Source organism: Hyperolius riggenbachi, chromosome 6, assembly GCF_040937935.1.
Source record: "Hyperolius riggenbachi isolate aHypRig1 chromosome 6, aHypRig1.pri, whole genome shotgun sequence".
Taxonomy (NCBI): Eukaryota; Metazoa; Chordata; class Amphibia; order Anura; family Hyperoliidae; genus Hyperolius; species Hyperolius riggenbachi.
The window spans coordinates 366,847,882-366,868,112 of NC_090651.1; the positions used below are offsets into that span (position 1 = coordinate 366,847,882).

Genomic DNA, 20,231 nt, shown 5'->3' on the forward strand with positions numbered 1-20,231 from the left:
TCCATAATTTGCAAAATATCAATAATATACCCCCACAGCATACATATATAAAAAGCTAAGTCCCTAACGTAACAATTTATGTATTTCTGAAACGCCGTCACTTTTTTTTTTTTTCATTTTTTTTAGTAGCTATGGGAGTGAGGCTGATTCTGAACTGGCAAAGAAAGCTGAATCACAGCTTCCCTTTCTGAAAATAAAGTAAAAGTTGTTTCTTTTACACTTCCAATGAATAATTTGTGCAGTTCATTACAAAACAGATTATTCATTAACCTTTTCGGGACCGGCCACCTACCCCCCCTTAAGGACCAGGCATTTTGCGCGGGAAGGGGGTGCGCACGTTTGGGGGAGTCAGGCGGCCGGATCCCGTGTGTGGCTGGCTAGAGTGGTGTCCCCCATGGTGGCCTGTGCCTCCCCCTTCTGCCCGCAGCCTTCACTTACCTTCCAGGCTCCAGCGATGAGCCGCACGGGACCCTCTTCTCCGGCCGGCATCTCCGTTCTGTCTGACGATCAGTTCCGGGTCGTGGCTTGATGACGTCATCAAGCCGGGACGCGGCGCTGACGTCAGACGGAGCAGAGATGCCGGCCAGAGCGGAGGGGGGCGCCGATCGTCGCTGGAACGGCAGGGAGGTAAGTGGATCCTCTTCTTTTCCCCCCTGCCGCCGCAGCTGTCAAACTGATCACTACGATCCGACGGCGATCGTAGTGATCACGTGATCAGCAGCCATACGCGATGGCTGCTAATCACTCGGGGGAGATGTCGGCTGTCATATGACAGCTTAATCTCCCCCTCCGGGTGCGCACGATCACGTCGGGAGCGGAAACTGCGGGCCGGCGTAGATTCTACGCCGCATCAGGCTAGAACAGCCACAAGTGCGGCGTAGGATCTCATTAACATGGTCCCGAAAAGGTTAATAAGGCACTTACAGAACAGTATAAACCATTACTCTGAACCTTTACTGAAACCCGTGTTTCCCCAAAAATAAGACACTGTCTTATATTAATTTTTGCTCCAAAAGATGTGCTAGGGCTTATTTTAAGAGGCGGTCTTATTTTGGGGGAAACACTGGTAGTTTTCCTATACAAAATGTATATACTGCATGCCATGCTGAAACACAAGCAGCATGCACAGAGCTTATGGTTGGCAGATATTGGCTCTCACTTACAAGAAATTGATTCGCTCTCTTTATGGAAAAAATGACGGCTACTATGATGGTAGAAACCCACTATAGGCCGTTGTGATCGTCTCCTACAACCAAGTGTGTGTGTGTGTGTCTGTTGGTTGGGGGGCGGGGGGGGGGGGGGGGAGAAGGGGTGGCTAAGCTCAATACGGTAAATAAAATCATTATGGCATGCGTGACTCGGGGTGTGCTGGGGGGGGGGGGGGGGCGTGATTAGGGGTGTGGCAGGGGCATGGCTTAAAGGGAACCTAAACTGAGAAGGACATGTATTTTTCCTTTTAAAATAATACCAGTTGCCTGACTCTCCTGCTGATCCTGTGTCTCTAATACTTTTAGCCACAGCCCCTGAACAAGCATGCAGATCCGGTGCTCTGACTGAAGTCAGACTGGATTAGCTGCATGCTTGTTTCAGGTCTGTGATTCAGTCACCTATTGCAGCAAAGAAATCAGCAGGACTACCAGGCAACCGGTATTGTTTACAAGGAAACAGCCATATCCCTCTCAGTTTAGGTTCCCTTTAAGTGTCCATCTTTCTATTTTCAAAAAGTTGGGAGGTATGTTGGGAGGCAAAGAATTCCTTTTTTGAACTCCAGAGACAACAATGTATATTTCAGTGAACAACAACGTCCATAGGCCTCAACACATCGGTCTGTGTCCAAAAAGCCATTAACTGAGGCTGACTGTAAGTGTTAACAATTAAATGAAGAACAGACGAAGGACACAAATAAGTATCCTTTAAGAGGAACTTCAGCCTAAACAAACATACTGTCATTAAGTTACATTAGTTATGTGAATTAAAATAGATAGGTAATATAATCTCTTACCCACCCTGTTTTAAAAGAACAGGCAAATGTTTGTGATTTCATGAGGGCAGCCATCTTTTTCATGACGGCAGCCATCTTTTTGGTTGAAAGGAGGTGACAGGTAGCATGAGACAGTTCCAGCTGTCTTGTGTCACTCCTCACAGTTGCTAGGCAACGAGAACAACAACATCAGAAATCCCATCATGCTTTGCACAGCATCAGGGAAAAATGCCCGGGCAGTTTTCTTCTGTGCAGATAAAAATGAGGCTTGGGTAAGAAAAACAAAGTTCTGATGCTGTGAACCTGTTAAAGAAACACCAAGCCTTTTCAGTGCTGCCGAGTAGATTTTTAGTCTGGAGGTTCACTTTAAGGCTTGTTATTGTCTGTTTGTTCCCCTTTATGATCTCCAAGTCGTATCGTTGTCCACAGATCACACCAGGTGCCCCTGCTCCCCATAAGATGTCTCGTAAGCAGATGGTACTGTCGAGTCAGATTCATCGTAGACTCTGATTGGCTCCTGAAACCCGTCCCATGGTGCCTCTCTTCTTTGGCTTCCCTGTGGAATTAGTGCAGAAAATTGTGGAATTAGTCGCCATGCTGAACCCGATGTGTGTTTGCGAAATGTCAGAGACACTGTTACTAACCGTGACAAGGGGCGGCAGTCTGATCCTGGAGGATGGGGGGTACACGACAGGGACCTCCTCGTACTGGTGGGCATCAGACTCCACGTACCAGTCCTCATAGCCGTCCTCTACAACAGCAACAAGACATTCAGGTTAGTGGTAGAGTGGGAGGGGCTCTGTGTACCTCCAAACCAGAGAAGGGGGGTCTGAGCACATAGGAAGAGTCTTAAAGGACAACTGAAGTGAGAGGGATATGGAGACTTCTGTGACAATCCAGCCCCGCGATCCCGTCGAGATCTGCTCCCGTTAGCGTACGCAGGAAGTACGGGCGCAGACGGACAACGAGACCGGTTGCTGGATCGTCAGAGGGAAGAAAGTAAAGGGCGACAGAGCGTGCCAATCCCGTCTACTCTGCTCCCGTTAGCGTACGCAGGAAGTACGGTGAACAGACTGACAATAAAGATTGGTCGCGCAGCTGCCGACAATATGTAATGGGACAAACATCCACCAATCACGTATTACTAGGCCACTGTTGCCATGCAGGTCTCATGCACTAGAGACTGCTGGAGGCAAATTCACTGTGTGCGTAGTAAATGGTTAAGATTGGTTGGAGGTGCCCATACATGTACAATTCTGATTGTATATACAATCGGTAAACTAAAAATATCGATTTCGCGCTGGAAATCGGGTAAACTGCCACCACTGTCTGATTGGATGAATGGAGCAGACAGTCTCCAACTGGGGCGAAGAGACCCCAACGCTATCATAATAAGGTAGCCAGCCCAATCAGGTTCAACACGCTCCAGTCACCGTTTGGGGAATAGTCACTTCCGACGGCTTAAAGACTGTGAGCAATGTGACGTTAAAGAAAGGTTACTGGGTCCCTATATGATGCAATCTCGAATTGTGTTTACAATCGAGAAACGAAAGTTATCGATTTCGTACAGGAAATCTGGTACTAGCTAATCCTAGAAGGAAGAAACGGTTATTTACAACCTAGCTAGCAAATCAACAATTTATAAGCAAACCATAAAACAATGCGGTAGTATGACTGACTCTTCAGAGGGCAGATTCGTTATAGTAGCAATCAGATGACCAGAACAGGCCCAAGACTGAACGATAAAAATCGTTAGTTTATTTCTAAACTACATACAGACAGCTTATTTTAGAACAGATTGATTGACAGAGAGAAAAGAGGAAAAGGAACAGAATGTCTGAATATACACAGTTCAAATACCGTTATTGGTAGTCCATGCGGCAATCGCAAGTCTTTGGCGTAATGTCCAAAATGGCGGTTGCCATGCGGCCAACAGGCCTTTGTTAGAAAGTTCCAAGATGGAGGTTTTGGCCCGTGTCCTTGCGGGCAGCCAGGATGTTACTAGGCATCAGATTGAAGGTAAAGGACTCAGAGCTTGCTGGGCTCTGTCTGGTTATAGCCCCCACTCCAGCAAGGAGGGGTTAGGGGGCGTGGATCACACACCTCTTTGGAATAGGAGATCTCTGCCCCTCTCATAGAGACAAAAATGTACCTGAATCATGATAAGTGTGCTCATCTGCAAACCGTACAAGTTAGGTTAAATCTAATAACATTTTTAGGTTTGTCAGAATTTATCAAGAACGTTGATACCAAACTTGGGGGGTTTAGAGTGAATGGTGACCCCAAAATGCGTATCTCTGCTTTGGCAGGACTTACCTTGAATTCAGAAACATCCAATCGTGTGGTTGGTTCCGAATTTCAGAATAAGCGGGTTCTAAAGGCCGTTGCCTATTTGGGAAGTCATCTTTATGATAAAAGATGGATTTCATATTTGTGAGGTCACAGATAGGTTTCCTACTAGTCACTGAGAAAGCCAGCTGTAATCTCTAAGTGGCTTCTACAGGATGTAAGCAGGACCTCCTGTGGCTGCTCTTTTCATGTATGGAGCTGAGAAGCCACCAAGTCTGGGTTAGGCAGTGGAGGTGTGAGATTTCCCTCTTTCTGCCTGGTTGGGGGTCCCTGAATGCCCAGGACCCTTGGTCACATGGAGGTGCGGAAAAACTAGGTAACAAGAGCATTTGCTACAGTTGACCAGGGAGAGGAACTGTTAACCCCAGGCTTCCCTGGTCTTTTTATAAACCAAGCCTTTCCCTATCTGCTGTCATTTTTTTGTTTAATAGTGGCAACAGGGAATATTTTATAAGGCTCTAACTACTTTTTTAGGACGAATAAATGTTGATTCGTCACAACTTCCACTTATATTATCCTATTAAACAATACCAGTTGCCTGGGTGTTCTGCTGACCCTCTGCCTCTAAAATATTTAGTCATAGTCCCTGAACAAGCATGCAGATCAAGTGCTCTGACTGAAGTCCATGTATGGCAGACTCACATAATAATAAAGTGCATAATGTAAACATCAAAGCTGATGCTGCAAACGGCAGAAAGTTTACAGTGCAAATAGCAATAGAAGAGTGCATGGATGAAAGGAAAAAAGAACAAGGGGTTAATGGGAGACAGAGTACTAAAGGAGTGATCAGAAAGTGACATTCCATCCAGCAAAGAAAGAGTGTCCTGCTCTCTAGTCTGCAGTCAATACACAGCATGGATGGGAGAGAAGTGAAGTGAAAGTGCAACTTAGCTCCTTAGTAGTGAATGGACCGTGCATCACAGAACAGGAAAAACAAAAAAGTGAAGAGACAGTCAGGCTCACCAGAGATCATCAGACCCCATCAGATGTCCTCTAGATTCGCCTGCTTCTTCCAGACGCGGTCCCCAGCCTTCTAGGCAGATCAGGCTGTTGCAGTAATTCACCCCTCCAGCCTCAGACTCCAACGCTGAAGTTTCCCTTTCTCATCTCCTCCATTAGCCGCTGTGCTTATGGTCTCTCCGCAGCCGTGCCATGCTCTCTCTCATCATGTGATGCGTCGGGACGTTTCCGGCGAGTCACATGATGTGAGAGAGATGCAGGCTGGAGAGAGGAGGCCATACGAGCAGCGGCTAAAAGAGGAGATGAGAAGCTTCAGCGCTGGAGTCCGAGGCTAAAGAGGTGAGTCACAGCTCAGCCTGATCTGCACAGAAGGCTGGGGACCGCGTCTGAGTCCAGATAGGCGGCTAGCTTATTGGGCTGCTAGCTCCACAAATGGGCCCTTGTTCTCATACGCCCTAGGCCAAGGCCTTTGAGGCCTTCCCACAAATCCGGCCCTGAGTGCGAATTAATCTTTGCTACCCCCAGTATATACAGTATAAGCTGTTACGCTACCTGAACTCATAGTAAATTAACTGCAGTGTATGCTGATCTCTGCTGCCTCCAGAAGGGAACAGTATAAGCTGTTATGCTGTGCCTGTACTGATAGTATACTAGCTGCAGTGTGTGCTGATCCCTGCTACCTCCAGTATGTACAGTATAAGCTGTTACTCTGTGCCTGTACCCATAGTAAACTAGCTGAAGTGTGTGCTGATCTCTGCTGCCTCCAGTATGTACAGTATAAGCTGTTACGCTGTGCCTGTACTGATAGTAAACTAGCTGCAGTGTGTGCTGATCCCTGCTACCTCCGGTATGTGCAGTATAAGCTGCAACTCTGCCTTTACTGATAGTAAACTAGCTGCAGTGTGTGCTGATCCCTGCTGCCTCCAGTATGTGTACAGTATAAGCTGTTACACTGTGCCTGTACCCATAGTAAACTAGCTGCAGTGTGTGCTGATCTCTGCTACCTCCAGTATGTGCAATATAAGCTGTAACCGTGTGCCTGTACTGATAGTAAACTAGCTGCAGTGTGTGCTGATCTCTGCTACCTCCAGTATGTACAGTAAAGGCTGTAACTCTGTGCCTGTACTGATAGTAAACTAGCTGCAGGGTGTGCTGATCTCTGCTACCTCCAGTATGTACAGTATAAGCTGTAACTCTGTGCCTGTACTGATAGTAAACTAGCTGCAGGGTGTGCTGATCTCTGATTCCCCAGTATGTACAGTATAAGCTGTTACTCTGTGCCTGTACTGATAGTAAACTAGCTGCAGGGTGTGCTGATCTCTGCTACCTCCAGTATGTACAGTATAAGCTGTTACTCTGTGCCTGTACTGATAGTAAACTAGCTGCAATGTGTGCTGATCTCTGCTACCCCCAGTATGTACAGCATAAGTTGTTACTCTGTGCCTGTACTGATAGTAAACTAGCTGCAGTGTGTGCTGATCTCTGCTATCTCCAGTATATACAGTATAAGCTGTTACTCTGTGCCTGTACTGATAGTAAACTAGCTGCAGCATGTGCTGATCTCTGCAACCCCAGTATGTACAGTATAAGCTGTTACTCTGTGCCTGTACTGATAGTAAACTAGCTGCAATGTGTGCTGATCTCTGCTACCCTCAGTATGTACAGCATAAGTTGTTACTCTGTGCCTGTACTGATAGTAAACTAGCTAACGAGTTTATTGTTTCTTATTACATTGTTGACCAGGAGGCATTTTTGGGACGATGTGACATGTTGTGACTCACCAGGCCAGCCCTGCAGTCTGGGGTCTCCGCTCTCATAGTGAGGGGAGAGGGAAGGGTGGTAGTCCCGGGTCGGGTAATAATGGAGTCCCACTTCCGATGAGCTGTCCTAGGATCGAAATAAAAATGACAGTTAGTAATTAGTCTTGACGCCTTCTCTCTCCTCCTCTCCCCACTGACCTCCTCTCTTCCCCTACCCCCGAGGTCCTCCTCTCCTTCCTCCTCTGACCCTTCTTTCCCCGCTGTCCTCCTCTCTTCTATTCTCCATATTGTCCTCCCGGCTCTATGCTCCTATCCCCTCTATGGTGCTCTCTCTGCCATCCTCCTCTCCCTTTCTCTCTCCTCCTCTCCCCACTGACCTCCTCTCTTCCCCTACCCCCGGGGTCCTCCACTCCTTCCTCCTCTGACCCTTCTTTCCCCGCTGTCCTCCTCTCTTCTATTCTCCATATTGTCCTCCCGGCTCTATGCTCCTATCCCCTCTATGGTGCTCTCTCTGCCATCCTCCTCTCCCTTTCTCTCTCCTCCTCTCCCCACTGACCTCCTCTCTTCCCCTACCCCCGAGGTCCTCCTCTCCTTCCTCCTCTGACCCTTCTTTCCCCGCTGTCCTCCTCTCTTCTATTCTCCATATTGTCCTCCCGGCTCTATGCTCCTATCCCCTCTATGGTGCTCTCTCTGCCATCCTCCTCTCCCTTTCTCTCTCCTCCTCTCCCCACTGACCTCCTCTCTTCCCCTACCCCCGAGGTCCTCCTCTCCTTCCTCCTCTGACCCTTCTTTCCCCGCTGTCCTCCTCTCTTCTATTCTCCATATTGTCCTCCCGGCTCTATGCTCCTATCCCCTCTATGGTGCTCTCTCTGCCATCCTCCTCTCCCTTTCTCTCTCCTCCTCTCCCCACTGACCTCCTCTCTTCCCCTACCCCCGAGGTCCTCCTCTCCTTCCTCCTCTGACCCTTCTTTCCCCGCTGTCCTCCTCTCTTCTATTCTCCATATTGTCCTCCCTGCTCTATGCTCCTATCCCCTCTATGGTGCTCTCTCTGCCATCCTCCTCTCCCTTTCTCTCTCCTCCTCTCCCCACTGACCTCCTCTCTTCCCCTACCCCCGCGGTCCTCCTCTCCTTCCTCCTCTGACCCTTCTTTCCCCGCTGTCCTCCTCTCTTCTATTCTCCATATTGTCCTCCCGGCTCTATGCTCCTATCCCCTCTATGGTGCTCTCTCTGCCATCCTCCTCTCCCTTTCTCTCTCCTCCTCTCCTCTCCCTGCTGTCCTCCTCTCCCTGCTATCCTCCTCTCCCTGCTGTCCTCCTCTCCCTGCTGTCCTCCTCTCCCTGCTGTCCTCCTCTCCCTGCTGTCCTCCTCTCCTCTCCCTGCTATCCTCCTCTCCTCTCCCTGCTATCCTCCTCTCCTCTCCCTGCTATCCTCCTCTCCTCTCCCTGCTGTCCTCCTCTCCTCTCCCTGCTATCCTCCTCTCCTCTCCCTGCTATCCTCCTCTCCTCTCCCTGCTGTCCTCCTCTCCTCTCCCTGCTATCCTCCTCTCCTCTCCCTGCTATCCTCCTCTCCTCTCCCTGCTATCCTCCTCTCCTCTCCCTGCTGTCCTCCTCTCCTCTCCCTGCTATCCTCCTCTCCTCTCCCTGCTGTCCTCCTCTCCTCTCCCTGCTGTCCTCCTCTCCTCTCCCTGCTGTCCTCCTCTCCTCTCCCTGCTATCCTCCTCTCCTCTCCCTGCTATCCTCCTCTCCTCTCCCTGCTATCCTCCTCTCCTCTCCCTGCTATCCTCCTCTCCTCTCCCTGCTATCCTCCTCTCCTCTCCCTGCTGTCCTCCTCTCCTCTCCCTGCTATCCTCCTCTCCCTGCTATCCTCCTCTCCTCTCCCTGCTGTCCTCCTCTCCTCTCCCTGCTATCCTCCTCTCCTCTCCCTGCTATCCTCCTCTCCTCTCCCTGCTATCCTCCTCTCCTCTCCCTGCTGTCCTCCTCTCCTCTCCCTGCTATCCTCCTCTCCTCTCCCTGCTGTCCTCCTCTCCTCTCCCTGCTGTCCTCCTCTCCTCTCCCTGCTGTCCTCCTCTCCTCTCCCTGCTGTCCTCCTCTCCTCTCCCTGCTATCCTCCTCTCCTCTCCCTGCTATCCTCCTCTCCTCTCCCTGCTGTCCTCCTCTCCTCTCCCTGCTATCCTCCTCTCCTCTCCCTGCTATCCTCCTCTCCTCTCCCTGCTGTCCTCCTCTCCTCTCCCTGCTATCCTCCTCTCCTCTCCCTGCTATCCTCCTCTCCTCTCCCTGCTGTCCTCCTCTCCTCTCCCTGCTATCCTCCTCTCCTCTCCCTGCTATCCTCCTCTCCTCTCCCTGCTGTCCTCCTCTCCTCTCCCTGCTATCCTCCTCTCCTCTCCCTGCTATCCTCCTCTCCTCTCCCTGCTATCCTCCTCTCCTCTCCCTGCTGTCCTCCTCTCCTCTCCCTGCTGTCCTCCTCTCCTCTCCCTGCTGTCCTCCTCTCCTCTCCCTGCTATCCTCCTCTCCTCTCCCTGCTGTCCTCCTCTCCTCTCCCTGCTGTCCTCCTCTCCTCTCCCTGCTATCCTCCTCTCCTCTCCCTGCTATCCTCCTCTCCTCTCCCTGCTGTCCTCCTCTCCTCTCCCTGCTATCCTCCTCTCCTCTCCCTGCTATCCTCCTCTCCTCTCCCTGCTGTCCTCCTCTCCTCTCCCTGCTATCCTCCTCTCCTCTCCCTGCTATCCTCCTCTCCTCTCCCTGCTATCCTCCTCTCCTCTCCCTGCTATCCTCCTCTCCTCTCCCTGCTGTCCTCCTCTCCTCTCCCTGCTATCCTCCTCTCCTCTCCCTGCTGTCCTCCTCTCCTCTCCCTGCTATCCTCCTCTCCTCTCCCTGCTGTCCTCCTCTCCTCTCCCTGCTGTCCTCCTCTCCTCTCCCTGCTATCCTCCTCTCCTCTCCCTGCTATCCTCCTCTCCTCTCCCTGCTGTCCTCCTCTCCTCTCCCTGCTATCCTCCTCTCCTCTCCCTGCTATCCTCCTCTCCTCTCCCTGCTATCCTCCTCTCCTCTCCCTGCTATCCTCCTCTCCTCTCCCTGCTATCCTCCTCTCCTCTCCCTGCTGTCCTCCTCTCCTCTCCCTGCTATCCTCCTCTCCTCTCCCTGCTATCCTCCTCTCCTCTCCCTGCTGTCCTCCTCTCCTCTCCCTGCTATCCTCCTCTCCTCTCCCTGCTATCCTCCTCTCCTCTCCCTGCTGTCCTCCTCTCCTCTCCCTGCTATCCTCCTCTCCTCTCCCTGCTATCCTCCTCTCCTCTCCCTGCTGTCCTCCTCTCCTCTCCCTGCTGTCCTCCTCTCCTCTCCCTGCTATCCTCCTCTCCTCTCCCTGCTGTCCTCCTCTCCTCTCTCTGCTGTCCTCCTCTCCTCTCCCTGCTGTCCTCCTCTCCTCTCCCTGCTATCCTCCTCTCCTCTCCCTGCTGTCCTCCTCTCCTCTCCCTGCTATCCTCCTCTCCTCTCCCTGCTATCCTCCTCTCCTCTCCCTGCTGTCCTCCTCTCCTCTCCCTGCTGTCCTCCTCTCCCTGCTGTCCTCCTCTCCCTGCTGTCCTCCTCTGCCCTCTCTCCCCTAGGCATGGTTGTAGAGTTGCTGCTCCCTTGTGGCCCTTTTGATAAGCTGAAGCTGACAGAGGCCAGAGAAAGTGGGCAGGTGGGTCCCTTGACACCCACTAGGCCCCAGGCACCTGCCAAGGTGACCTTGTAGGTGATCCTGCTCTGCTGCTGTCCCCTCACCTGGAGAATGCTGGAGCTGGTTTCAGAGCCGCTGTCTATCAGAAGAGTCTTCTTGGCATTAGTGTTTATCAGTTCTCCATCTCCGTACTCATTCAGAGTTGCCTTGGCTGCACTGTGTAACATCCAGACCAAAATGTACATTTACAAGATCTATCATATATTCTTTACATACAACTTTCAAAGTGGTCAGCTTGAAAAAATAATAATAATTATTATTAACTAGCTGGATGCGTTGCCCGGGTATGTCTTTGGTTGGTTTTGTCTCCTCCCACTTTTTCTAACCCTAACACACAATTACTCAATGACCAAGTTTGTGAGCTTTGCCGTCTTTGGCATCAATAATTTAGATTGAAATTAAACAAATCTGATTGGATGTGGCTCCACCTCTTTTTCTGAATTTGAACCCCAATCACCCAATGACCAACTGTACCAGGTTTGAGGCTTGTGCCATTAACAGTGTTAGAATGGCAGCAATTAAATATTCCCCTTCAAAATCAATAGGCTAATTCTGATTAGCTTTTGTAGACTTCACCCACTTCCCTGAATATTAAACCCAGTCACCCAGTGACCAACTGTGCAAAGTTTGAGAACCCTGCCATTAACAGTGTAAGAATCACTGCAGGTTACATTTTCCCAGTGAAATTTGTATTTGTCTCCGCCCACTGATGACCCGTGTATGTACTGTATTTGGCTGGTGTTGGCTGCGCCCACTTTTCCTAACCCTAACACACAATTACTCATTTACTTAATGACCAAGTTTGTGAGCTTTGCGGACTTTGGCATCAATAATTTGCATTGAAATGAAAAAAAAATCTGATTGGCTATTTGTGGCTCCACCCCCTTTTCTGAATTCCAACTCCAGTCATCCAATAACCAACAGTACCAATTTTAAGGTTTGTGCCATTAACAGTGCAAGAATGGCAGCAATTAAATATTCCCCTTCAAAATCAATAGGTGAATTTTGATTGGCTTTCGTAGGCTAGTGACCAGCTGTGCCAAGTGTGGGGACTCTGGCTTGATAACTGTGAGAATGGCAGCCTTTTACATTTTTCCATTGACATGAATGGGTGAAATCTGATTTGCTGTTTGTAGCTCCGCCCAGGTGTGCAGGGGGGGACGCGAGACCCCCAGAACATATCATCCCAGGTAGTAATGGATTTGTATACCAAGTTTCGTTCAAATCGGTCAAGGCGTTTTCAAGTGATCGCGGCGCACACACACACACACACACACACACACACACACACACACACACACACACACACACACACACACACACACACACACACACACACACACACACACACGATTTTAGATATATAGCTATTTGAATACCTTCGATGCCTGATAAAATGTGCCTATTTATAGCCACAGTTTTTATAGCATTTATAACCAATATTAACATGAGAGCCTATGGGCACAGTGTCGGTATTTTTTGTATGTTGTCCTCATCACATGTTATGAACTGCATGCCCTCCATTGCATTAGCATTTTTGACGGTTCCGTGCACCTGGCCCCCCTACAATCAGCACAAATAAAAATTCCATCATGCTTGGTTAGTGCCACGTTTGTGCTGCAAAAATGAAGGTTTGTGCTGCTTTCGTTTTCAGCCACCATACAACAACCTACTGACATGAAACTTGTATGGGTGGGTAGTGTTGAGCATGTGCTCACTTGTGCTGCAAAATCCTCTGAGACAAACACAAATTTCACTGGGAAAATATAAACAGCAGCCATTCTTGCACTGTTAATGGCAGGGTTCTCAAACTTGGCACAGTTGGTCACTGGGTGACTGGGATTAATATTCAGAAAGTGGGAGGAGCCTACAACAGCCAATCAAAATTCACCAATTTATTTTCAAGAGGAATATTTAAATTGCTGCCATTATTACACTGTTAATTGTATAAGTCTCAAACCTGGTACAGTAGGTCAAAGGGTGACTAGGGTTCAAATCCAGAAAAGTGGGTGGAGCCACAAACAGCCAATCAGATTTGTTTAACTTCAATGGGAATATACAATTGATACCAAGGGCCCCAAAGCTCATACATTTGGTAATTGAGTGACTGTGTGTCAAGGTTAGAAAAAGTGGGCAGCGCCAACAACTAAATTGTTTACATGGGAAAATATAAACTGCAACCATTCTTACACTGTTATTGGCAGGGTTCCCAAACTTGACACAGTTGGCCACTGGGTGACTGGAATTAATATTCAGGAATGTGGGTGGAGCCTACAACAGCCAATCAGAATTCACCTCTTGATTTACAAGGGGAATATTTACATTGTTACCATTCTTACACTGTTAATGAAAAATTCGGAAAAGGGGCAGGGCCACAAACAGCCAATCAGATTTGTTTCATTTCAATGGGAAAATACAAATAATTGATACCAAGGACCCCAAAGCTCACACACTTATTCATTAAGGATTTGTGTGTTAGGGTTACAAAAAGTGGGCGGAGCCAACAGCAGCCAAATACATACCCGGGCAACGCCAGGTCATCAGCTAGTAGCCGATATTAACATGGGCGCCTATAGGGGACCCAAGCTTAGAGTTTTCCCCACTGGTGCACAGGAGAAGTAGACAGCTGGTGAATTCACAGACCTCACAGCGAAAGAGACCCTAATCACAAAGTGATTACAGCAGCCCCAGCAGTCATAGAGCATATGCTATTCTAAAGCCTCATACACACGCCCGACTTAAAGAGAAACCGTGACCAAGAATTGAACTTCATCCCAATCAGTAGCTGACACCCCCTTTTTCATGAGAAATCTATTCCTTTTCTCAAACGGATCATCAGGGGGCGCTGTAGGCCAATTCACTTTTTCTCCTGAGATTTCTCCTGGGTGGTATTTTTAAACTTGTCAATAAAATGCCTTTTAAGCCCCCAGAAAGCAAGAAAACACTCAAAATAATTTTGATAGTACTTTTTTAGTTATTTTTTTGGTACTTTTCTAGTTGAAAAGTGCTGTAAAGTTATTTTAAATCGAAAATGAAAAATTATCTCCTAGGAGAAAACTCAGGTGAAAAAGTGAATTGCATATGGCCCTGTATGGCTGATATTGTGGTGAAACCCCTCCCACAGGAAACTGTCACTCAGGACCATGGTCCTGGCAGTTTCCTGTCTGTGAACCTCGTTGCATTGTGGGAAATAACAGCTGTTTACAGCCTGGTCCAATTGCTCAAAAAAACAAGTATCAGCTACTTCCACTGACATCATCTGCCAGCAGTAAAAATGTCATCGGCCTATATGCAATTAACTTTTTATCCTAAGTTTTCTCCTAGGAGATAATTTTCCATCTTGTAAAAATTAAGAACTTTTTTTTAATTACAGCATTTTCACTGGATGTCCTCTTTAAGTTGGTCAATAATGACTGCCTCAGCCGACAATCAGGCGTGTGTACAGCACCCGACGCCCCTCGACACCCAGCCTGCGAATGATCCACCGGACCTATTTATCCAACGCCAGTGACGCAATTGTTCACGCTGCTCTCCTGCCCACTGCAAGACTTCATCCATGCGTCGCTCGTTGTCCCCCCCGCCCCATAGTAACACAGCGCATCATCAGCTACACAGCTGACACGCATGTGTGCCACCCGGGAAGATGATGTCGTCCAAAGGGATCAAGTTCTGATCCCCGAGGGGCGACATATGTAGTGTGCGTGCACGAGCCCTAAGAGGTGACTACAGACAGCTGAATGGGACAAAGGCCCGGATCAGTGAATAATGGCGCACAGTGCCTATGCATAAAAATGGCACCGCATTAAAAAAAATTACGCTTATCGCCAGGGCCGGGCCGAGGCATAGGCTGGAGAGGCTCCAGCCTCAGGGCGCAGTGTAGGAGGGGGCGCACAATTCATTCAGCTGTCATTCCTAATTGTGTTTGAAGCAGAAATAAATAAGAAAAGGGGATGCATAGCAGTAACTGCAAGCCAGATAACTAGATATTAAGGTGTTGGGGAGGTTGTGGGCCCTGTGGCACCTCTTAGTCTAATAGCAATCAGTGTGTGACAGCTGGGGTGGGAGGGATGGAGGGGCGCACTTTGCTGTCTCAGCCTTGGGTGCTGGAGGACCTTGTCCCAGCTCTGCTTATCGCTATTTATCGTTAGTACTGCATAATAATGGCAGAAGAAAAACGGCACACAGTAACGTTATTTATCAATAATGCCGTTCATATGCCAAACAGCAGACGTTATTGCGCACAGTAACGTTATTTATCAATAGCGCCCTACATAAGCCAAACTGCAGACGTTATTTAACTGCAAAACGTTGAATGGGTTTAATGTAACACTGTCAAGGTTAGGGTTAGGCACCACCAGGGGAGATTTAGGGTTAGGCACCACCAGGGAGGCCTTAGGGTTAGGCACCACCTGGGGGGGTGGTTAGGGTTAGGCACCACCAGGGGGGTGGTTAGGGTTAGGCACCACCAGGGGGGTGGTTAGGGTTAGGCACCACCAGGGGGGTGGTTAGGGTTAGGGATAGGTACTTAGAGGGTTCTGTGTGTTAACGCTAATTTTCAATAATTAAACAGAGCTAAATAACGATAAGGCTTTAACGTTAAATAGCGATAAGCGACAAACGAATTAGCGGCAACACCGTGTGCCATTATTCGCAGGCGCCATTTTCAGATGGAAGCCAAAGGCCAGCCAATAAGATGTGTGAGGTGGAGACTACTATTATTAGATCATAAGATTCCATGCACCATGTTCATTCTGAGCTTTCTTGTGGTACAAATCTGTGTTCAGTTATGATAAATAAACTGTACACCTTCCAAAAACGGCACACAAAAGTTCCATTGTAAAGCTTACCTGCCATCCTTCTTCACAGCATCTCCTGAAAAGAAGTAAATCAAGGATGAAAGAAATGCAGCCAAATGATACAATTTGTAACCATAAGCGTGCCGTGTCGGCATTTGTCACGGAGTGATCTAAGCAAGGATGCTTAGTGATGAGGACGAATGCCGCATAATCTTAATTTCGCATCGTAATTTGCAATTACTATGCAAAGTCGGAATGTGAAATTTAGGGGAAAAGCGTAATTACTTTTGTTTGTAAAAGTAATTAGTACCCGTCGTTTTGCAATTTTGCGTAATGTTTGCAGAATTTTGTGCTGATTTTAGCCGTTAATAGCAAAGACCCCACACAAGCTGTTGACACCAAAACCGCTATGTATTCTCATGGGGAATAGTGGAAACAAGTCAAATAAATAATTGTTCAAAAAGACCTTGCACTTTTTCAGAAAATCGATTTTGAAAATACAAAGGAAAAAATGCTTTACGTTTCTAAAATAGATTTTCTCAAAAACGTCAAAGTCGTCTTTTTGAACACTTCTTTTTACTTTTTTTCCACTTTTCCGTTTAACATACCTAGTAGTTTGGTGACGATACCATGTATGGAGTCTCTGCTATTAACCGCTAAAGTCGGCATGACATTACACAAAAATACTGTGAAATTACAAATGATTTACACAGTCAATTGACTTTCCAAATTGTAATTATGTATGGCCATAATTGTGAAAAAGTATGGCTGTAATTGCAAAAATGTACACAATCTTTCACGTAATCATAATTAGCAAATTACGATCATTACTTTTGCTTTGCAAAACCTCCCTTTAAAGCGGAATATAACCCAGAATTTCTTCTTTGCTCTAAAAGGTTATTTACAGCATATAATATACTAGCACAATGTTTTTTGTTTTTTTTTAGTAAAACAGCATTCAAAGGGTTACATCACAGGGCTGACTCTTTCTTCTGCAGGGAGAACCCGCATCCAAACTGCTTATAATCTTATCTTGTGTACACATTCTTTACTTGATACATTTATGTAAACATTCTCTGGCTGTGCAGGACTTCAGCTGATGAGTCCAGGGGTGAAAAACAGATCTGTTGTGAATGCTGCCAGCAGTTATTTCTGAATGACAACAGTTATAAATAAAATGCACCAGCAGCTTTCAAAGTAAATTAACTGAACTTTGGGAAGTTATAATATCTAAATGAATATTAATACGTGTACACAAAAGCAAATATGATAATTGTAGGAGTTATAAAAAGTAGGAAAACACATTTTTGTTGAAAATGTTGTCAAAGAGTCAGGGCCCTTTTCCACTAGCAATCGCTAGCGTTCACGCTGAACGCTAGCGATTGCTGAATCGCAATTAGCGGCGATTCCCCGACGTTCACGGTCGTGATTTTGCTATGCTATGCACTGCATAGCAAAATCGCGGCAAATATCGCTCCGCCGCGCGTTCGCGATCCCGACAAAAACGAATCGCGGTAGTGGAAATGACCTACCGCGATTCCTATGTTAAAAAGCAAACCGTAGCGATTGTAAAATCGCTAGCGGTTTGCGTTTTTGCGATTCAGCCAGCGCAAACGCGCTGGTGGAAAAGGGCCCTTAAACAGCTTTAACAGAGCAAGCAGTCTGGTGATGTTTGCCTCCTACCCTCCCCATATATGCATTTTTTGCTTCACTTCACTATAGTCTCCTGTTTATGCATATTGCACAGGCACTCTTTAAACATGCATTAATCCTTGTTTCTTGGATTTTTATTTCTTTTTTTGCACAATTAAACTGTTGCGCAGTACCGTACATGTTTTTTGCACATTTGTTGTTTCAATTGTTTTGCATATTTTGTACTCTATTATCATTTGCGGAAGCGCATTTGCACTTTGCATTTTTTGGGGAACCCAGGTTCCACCATTAGGATTCTACTCGGAATTCCAGGTGAATTTACATCATTATGATGAATTAAATAAATAGGCATGGTCACTTTGATTTCTATATACTTATTGCTGGAACTATGAATGCATTGATTATGACTGATGAATTAGAAATATATTTTCTTTAAATATGTTGTAATGAATTTGGAGTATAAAAAAAGGCATACATAATTCAATTTCATTTTTGAATTTAGGGTTAGAGAAACTGAGAGCCCAATATAGTGTTGTATGTTCAGCATAAATATAGTAAAGATAATTAGTGAGAATGTATACTCACAAACGTGAGTTACCACAAAGGCAACCACTGTATAGGCAGGTGAGGATATTAGACCTGTCCTCACTCAGGGATAAGAAGTCGCTCTCTGTAGATCAGAAAAGGGGTAGATCACCCCTCCACCAGGGATGGACACGGTACAGCAAACAGGGAACAGAGGCACCAGCAGGCTAAAAGTGGATAAAACCTTTAAAATTTGCTGGGAGGAAGCGGTGGACTTACCTCCATAAAGCAGACACGAAAGACTGTCTGTATAATAGTAATCACATTTATTATATAGTACCCCAAAAGTGCAACGCGTTTCGCAGGCCATGCCCGCTTCATCAGGCAATAAACGGAATTTCAGCAATCACTGAGGCGCTACTCCTGCTACTGCTGAAATTCTGTTTGTCCCCACGTTTATTGCCTGATGAAGCGGGCGTGGCCTGCGAAACGCGTTGCACTTTTGGGGTACTATATATTAAAATATAAAAAGGTTTTATCCACTTTTACCCTGCTGGCGCCTCTGTTCCCCGTTTGCTATTTTTGAATTTAGAGTGGTGCTGTTATCATTGGCTATTTTTTTCATGACGTAGTTGATATATATTTTAGCCTTAGCACACTCTGGAGAGTAGTATTGGTTTCGCTGAGGTAAATGATGGTGGTATACTCACCTTCCATTGCCTTCCTTCTGTACCTCCTAAGTAGGCAGCACACGAGACTCGCATTGGATATAACTAGCAGAGCCCCTCCTCCTCCCATCGCCGCAAACAAGTATGGCGTCCATGAAAAGGATTCTGGGTAAATTAAAACAACAGCAAAAAAAAAAAATCAGATGCACTTGTTGCCTTTGATTTAGAGGTCCACCTGTAAAAGTCATCATTATTATTATTTAGTATTTATATTGGAATTTATTTATATCGGAATCAGAATACCATAGAAATGCTGCATTACTGAGAAATTTTAGGCCAATTACAGGACTCTGAAGCCGTGGACCTGAGAATGCAGAATGGTACCGTGGAGATTACAGCGGAAATTTTAAACCAATCAGAAAAGTTGGAAATATTAGGGCGATCAGAGAACGCAGAAGTTATTGCAGTTGCCAATTAGAAATGCGGATTCCGCAAAACTTTTTGTATTATTCTTACAATTTACTAACTTAATTAACAAAACAAACAAAAAAGAGGATTCTAATAAAAATCGGTAATTCCGGTTTTCGTGGTACACTTATCAGAAAGCGGAAAACTGTGAGAATTTCCAACCATCCTTACTTACAGTCTAATCCCTAATAGGTTCATCGTAGTCTAGGGCTCATTTTTACGGGGAAGCCAATTACCTTATCTGTATGTTTTTGGGATGTGGGAGGAAACTGGAGTACCCGGAGGAAACCCACATGGGGGAGAACATACAAACTCTGTAGAGATAGTGCCCTGGCTGGGATATGAGCCAGAGACCCAGCGCTGCGAGGCAGAGTGCTATCCACAATAAATAAAATCGTTTGAAAAAAAATTTGGCAATTTCATGCAATTACATATTTAGAACTGAAGCATTTTAGAATAAGATCCTGTGTCCATCAATTTTCCCCTTAAGCCTCTTATACAAGCTGGATGAAACTTGGCCAAACCGGTGAATAACGACCACCTCTGCCGGAAATCCAGCAGCCCTTGGCCAAGAGCATTGTTTTTCCCACCTACTCTGCTCGCCGCATGATGTCACTCCTGCGCTGCTCCGCCCTCCCCACATAAGAACAGAGCATGTCACATCAGTACAGCCTCAGCTGTGCAATGTTACCCGAGGTGACCCTGCCTGGCGACATGCCTCATACGCAAGGCTTTCCTGAGCAGAAGCACTGCTAGAATGACTTCGCTGTAGCGCTGTGCAAATCAGGCACTATGCGGATGGCAGAAAGTACCTGCTTCTTCCCCTGGGGCTGGGGGCCTCCTCTAATATTCAGTCACATGGTTACCATCTTGACTCTGTGTCTCACCTGTTGGTGCGGCTGGAGTTGTCTCTACCGGTATCTTCGGTTCTTCTTCCCCTGAAACGAAAAACAGACACATTATTGTTCGTTTAGTCTGAATATTTTCTTTTCTTGCCTTAACGATCTATTCTCTCTGTGTATTATAGGCAAAGCTCTGTTTGTTTGTTTTTTGTCTGATATCCTTTACCAAATCCATCACCTCAAGAGTTTGGTCTGGTTTGCCTTTTATAATAGTGTCTATTTTATTTCCTCAGAGATGCATTTTCTCAGGGGTGTGGTCTAGCTTGTCTAATAATACATTTGCCTGTGTAATGGAGGAGATAAGAGTGGAGTTTTCACAGAATATGCAGATTAGCATGCCTAGATACAGATAAGCTTGCCTGTGTGTGTAATTGTGTAATAGTGACAAGCAGAAAACATGTCTGCTCCCATTGTATCACAGAAAAAATTATTAATATACTGTTGAAGCGGTTTGAAGATAG

At 46.7% G+C, this 20,231-nt stretch overlaps 1 protein-coding gene across 1 annotated transcript in view; it reads right to left on the reverse strand.

The window, feature by feature from the left end:
- Positions 1-1,469: 1,469 nt before the first annotated feature.
- NPHS1 (NPHS1 adhesion molecule, nephrin) overlaps positions 1,470-20,231 on the reverse strand; it is a 104,285-nt gene continuing 85,523 nt past the window's right edge. Inside the window, exons 24-30 of the mRNA XM_068241848.1 lie at positions 19,756-19,806; positions 18,443-18,565; positions 15,606-15,630; positions 10,803-10,914; positions 7,072-7,177; positions 2,626-2,732; positions 1,470-2,537 (exon numbers count right to left, since the gene is read on the reverse strand). Of these exons, the coding sequence (XP_068097949.1) occupies positions 2,412-2,537; positions 2,626-2,732; positions 7,072-7,177; positions 10,803-10,914; positions 15,606-15,630; positions 18,443-18,565; positions 19,756-19,806 (650 nt within the window). The 3' untranslated portion in view covers positions 1,470-2,411. The remainder of the gene's footprint in view (positions 2,538-2,625; positions 2,733-7,071; positions 7,178-10,802; positions 10,915-15,605; positions 15,631-18,442; positions 18,566-19,755; positions 19,807-20,231) is intronic.